The sequence below is a fragment of the Palaemon carinicauda genome, chromosome 16 (assembly GCF_036898095.1).
Source record: "Palaemon carinicauda isolate YSFRI2023 chromosome 16, ASM3689809v2, whole genome shotgun sequence".
Lineage (NCBI taxonomy): Eukaryota > Metazoa > Arthropoda > Malacostraca > Decapoda > Palaemonidae > Palaemon > Palaemon carinicauda.
The window spans coordinates 70,023,645-70,028,817 of record NC_090740.1 but is presented as its reverse complement, the minus strand read 5'-3'; the positions used below and the strand labels follow the sequence as shown (position 1 = coordinate 70,028,817).

The following is a 5,173-nucleotide window of genomic DNA, read 5'->3' as shown; positions in this document are numbered from 1 at the left end:
TATTTTATGGAAAGGAATTTCATAAGCAAACTAACTGACTTCAGCTTTTCTACTTATAAAAACACGATGTAAATTTATGGAAAATAATTTAACTGGATAACTCAGCCATTTACAATGACATTGTTTTGCATACATTGGTAAATAGAAAATGTTTGGTGTTTTTCTGTGGTACATACATGAATATTTTTCAGTTATTGATGATCCTAAGAGTGTAACTATCAAGGCATCAGGATAATTTTTTATTCTAAAAATAACTTTATATATATTAGATTGATTAATTTCATTAAAAGACGATATTTAATCAATCAGCTTTAGGTGTACTAAGTCCTTTATAACAATCATATCACATTCTATATCTTTACCTAATAAAAAAAAAACCTATTTTTTGGTTATTTATTCTGTTTTAAAGACGAAAGGAATCCTATTGATCGGCATCAGTTCTCAGCACCAATATTAGATGACCAATGTGTCCGATATTCTTCTTCTCTGGCGAAGTCTGAATGTAATGAGTCTTTTTTTGTCTTGGCGAGTTGATTAGAAAAAAATTATAATAATTCATTACTAACAATATTGTTGTTTTCATTCTACATTGAGAGATTGATTGGAAGAAGACATGATGTCGGAAAGAATTTCAATTTATTGAAAGGTTCGAGTTCCCAGTGAATTGCATGAAGGGAGAAAGAAGATATCGTTATTTACCCATAATATCTCTCTCTCTCTCTCTCTCTCTCTCTCTCTCTCTCTCTCTCTCTCTCTCTCTCTCTCTCTCTCTCTCTCTCTCTCTCTCTCTCTCTCTCATTTGTAATCAGCGAGAGTATTTATACCTGTTTTGGTCAATTATAATTTTCTAGTTATTTGGGTGCATTAATTCCTGTCAATTCAATAAGACATTAATGATAATATATGTTCATGCTTTAAGTCATCAATAAAAAAGTAGTCATGGAAGTACCTAATCGTGAAAATCTCAGGGCGAATGATTAGCATAAAAGGGTGTGTATATATATATTCACACACACGCACGCACACACACATACACACACAATATATATATATATATATATATATATATATATATATATATATATATATATATATATATATATATATATATATATATATATATATATATATATATATATATATATATATATATATATATATATATATGTATATATATACATATATATATATATATATATATATATATATATATATATATATATATATATTTATATATATATATATATATATATACATATATATATATATATATATATATATATATATATATATATATATATATATATATACAAACGTTTTGCTTTGGAATTCCTTCTGATATAGAAAAATAAGAAATTGTGAGATTAAAAAGGTTGAAATGGAACTCCTCAAAAACAGTAACTTCTCGTCATTTGGAATGAAAACCATTTGAAGATAAGTTGAGCATCATTTCAAATGTCTTGGTAACAAAGGGAATCAGAAACACTGTCTGGGGCCACCAAAAATCATCGTGAGGAGGAACACTAATCCATTTTCTAAGAAATCTGATAAGTTTAGGAATTGATAATCAGACACAAATAATGGAAAAGTGAAAAAGCTGTTTGTTGAGTAAAATCCCAGGGAAATTAATAATAATAATAATAATAATAATAATAATAATAATAATAATAATAATAATAATAATAATAATAATGACAGCGTACTAAAAGAAGTCAGACCTGTTTCTTCTGCATATGTCCACCTGATAAAGAAACTGTACAAGTGAATGTTTATCAAGGAACGTTCAGTGGATTCCAAAACAAGTGAAACTTCTTCCCTCTGCTGAATCCATCTTGTATACTCCATTTGCATCTGGAAGGCCAGACTCCACTTGGCCTTGGCTGTCCGTCTCTCAATGGCTATTATAGAAAACTTATTTCCTCACAAAACTAAACTAACACTAAAAACTAAGATAAACTAAAACTCAACTGAAACTTATACCAAATATATTCTACTATATATATTTTTTACTATTGTTATTTCTTTTTATTATTTTTTCATTTCAATTTTTTTTTATGTTCACAGCACTACACTGCAAAACTTAACTAAAACTTATACTAAAATAATATTTTACTATATGTGTTTTTTTGTATTATTTTTTTGGAATTTTTATTTTTCATTTTTTTATTTCCAATCTTTTTGGATATATATATATATATATATGTGTGTGTGTGTGTGTGTATATATATATATATATATATATATATATATATATATATATATATATATATATATATATATATATATATATATATAATGTGTGTGTGTGTGTTACAGTCATTTTGGAAAATTGGTAATTTTACAAAATGCCCGTCCATTATGCAATAAGACCAAATTCTTTGTCACTTTCCAAAATGACCTAAATATCTCGACATTTTGCAAGACGGCCAAGATTCTGGTCGATTTACAAAATCACCATTATCATCGTTGGTGAGGTTACAAGATGTCCAATCAGCAAGTAGCAAACCTGACCTAACCTACTTGCTGATTGAACATTTTGTAACCTTACCATTGATGATAACTTCTTCTGCCTTCAATTCCTCTACTTCATTTTTCAATTCCTTTACTTGTTCTGTTTTTCTGCCTTCAATTCCTCTACTTCATTTTTCAATTCCTTTACTTGTTCTGTTTTCTCATTTTGTTCTTTCTTCCTTTCTTCATTTTCATTTCTGAGAATTTCCATCAAATTTTCATGTTCCTTTATCTGAAGGTCTTTTTCAACGCATTCAGATTCCAGTATACCGTTTTCTGCCTTCAATTCACCTACTTCATTTGTCAATTCCTTCCCTTGTTCCGTTTTCTCATTTTGTTCTCTCCTCCTTTCTTCATTTTCATTTCTGAGAATTTCCATCAAATTTTCATGTTCCTTCATCTGAAGGTCTCTTTCAACGCATTCAGATTCCAGTATACCGTTTTCTGCCTTCAATTCACTTACTTCATTTGTCAATTCCTTCCCTTGTTCCGTTTTCTCATTTTGTTCTCTCTTCCTTTCTTCATTTTCATTTCTGAGAATTTCCATCAAATTGTCATGTTTCTTTATCTGAAGGTCTTTTTCAACCCATTCAGATTCTAGTATAGCTTTTCTGCCTTCACTTCACCAACTTCATTTGTCAATTCCTTCCCTTGTTCCGTCTTCTCATTTTGTTATCTCCTCCTTTCTTCATTTTCATTTCTGAGAATTTCCATCAAATTTTCATGTTCCTTCACCTACAGCTCTTTTTCAACGCATCCAGATTCCAGTATAGTGTTTTCTGCCATCAATTCACCTAATTCATTTGTCAATTCCTTCACTTGTTGTTTTCTCATTTGTTCTTTCTTCCTTTCTTCCTCTCTCCATCTGGTGCAATCCAAGTTCGCACCGCTGTAGTTCCTCGCCGGCTTTCCACAAGGCCCCAATCCAAGGACAGCGCTGCAGCCACCTGCCGAGGAATCCATCCTGAGAGGCGACTGCACGGCAGTCTTCAAAGCGCGGCGCCTCTGTGAGTAGCCACGAAAACCATTTGAAGACCCACGACTCCTGGAGAGTTCGCAGCTGTCCCTGAAGTTGTAACGTCCTATCCTCGCATGCAAGATTCTGCTACAGAAGGGCCAAAGCTGCCTTTTGAGGCCAGTCGAATCTTCCTATAAGGTTTCCGATGACATCCATAACACTGAAATCAGTTCGTTCACTTTGAAAGCCATATTCAATAATACAGATCCCAGGACCTGTATCAGCCTTATTTTGAGGAAATGGTAGTTGCCGGTAAACGATCCTTCTGGAGACTTTCAAATTCCTGGAGACATTTTGGAATCACGAACTCCATCAACAGATTTTCAGGATATTTCTCTCACAATTCAGAAGATGGTGTTTGATAATAATGATAATGATAATGATAATGATAATAATAATAATCTCCGATGCAATATAATAGCCGGGAGCCCTCGGAGACTTTCAAATTCCTGGAGACATTTTGGAATCACCAACTCTATGGACAGATTTCCCTTACATTTCTTTCTTCTCTATTCAGGAGACGGTGTTTAATAATAATAATAATAATAATAGTAATAATAATAATAATAATAGTAATAATAATAATCATCATCATCATCATCATCATCCTCATCATCTTCGATGCAATATATGAGCCCTGAGCCCTCGGAGACTTTCAAATTCCTGGGACATCTTGGAATCACCAACTCTATGGGCAGATTTCCCGAACATTTCTCTCCTCTCCATTCAGAAGACGGTGTTTAATAATGATAATAATAATAATAATAATAATAATAATAATAACATAATAATAATAATAATAATATCATAATATTATTATTATTAATATTATTATTACTATTATAAGCAAATCTACAATCCTAGCTTGAAAAGCGAATGCTATAAGCCCAAGTGCTCCAATAAAAAAAATAGCCCAGTGAGGAAAGGAAGCACTGATATAATTAAACTAAAAGAGAAGCAATGAACAATTGAAATAGTTTAAGAACAGTAACATTAATTTAGCCCCTTTATACACAAAAGATAAAAACTTCCAAAAAAAAAAAAATAAATAAATAAACAATAAGAGAAATAAGATAGAATAGTGTGCCCGAGTATAAATTTGTATCTTGTAGAGCCTAAATATTCAGAAGCAAATAGGATTATTAAGTTTAGATTACGATGATAATGTTGAATGCTTTGTCACAGCACATTTTTATTATTATTATTATCATTACTAGCTAAGCTACAACCCTAGTTGTAAAAGCAGGATGCTATAAGCCCAGGGGCCCCAACAGGGAAAATAGCCTAGTGAGGAAAGGAAATAAGGAAAAATAAAATACTTGAAGAACAACAACACATTAAAATTAATGTTTCCTATATAAACTATAAAAACTTATCAAAACAGGAAGAAGAGAAATAAGAGTGTACCCTCAAGCAAGAGAACTCTAACCCAAGACAGAGGATATGACACTACCCGAGACTAAAGAACAATGGTTTGATTTTGGACTGTCCTTCTCCTAGAAGAGCTGCTTACCATAGCTAAAGAGTCTATTCTACCCTTACCAAGAGGAAAGTAGCAACTGAACAATTGCAGTGCAGTAGTTAAGGTTTAGCACAACGTGACTAGCTCTCTATTGACCTAAATCACATCAATAAAGAATTTTC

General features: G+C 31.4%; 1 protein-coding gene across 1 annotated transcript; it reads right to left on the bottom strand.

Moving 5' to 3' along the window:
* Window positions 1–297: 297 nt before the first annotated feature.
* Window positions 298–3,474, bottom strand: LOC137655355 (golgin subfamily A member 6-like protein 26). Its single transcript, XM_068389248.1, has 3 exons — window positions 3,251–3,474; window positions 2,782–3,044; window positions 298–362 (listed from the first exon to the last, which is right to left on the bottom strand). The coding sequence occupies exons 1-3, from the start codon at window positions 3,472–3,474 to the stop codon at window positions 298–300; spliced, it is 552 nt and encodes a 183-aa protein (XP_068245349.1).
* Window positions 3,475–5,173: the final 1,699 nt, after the last annotated feature.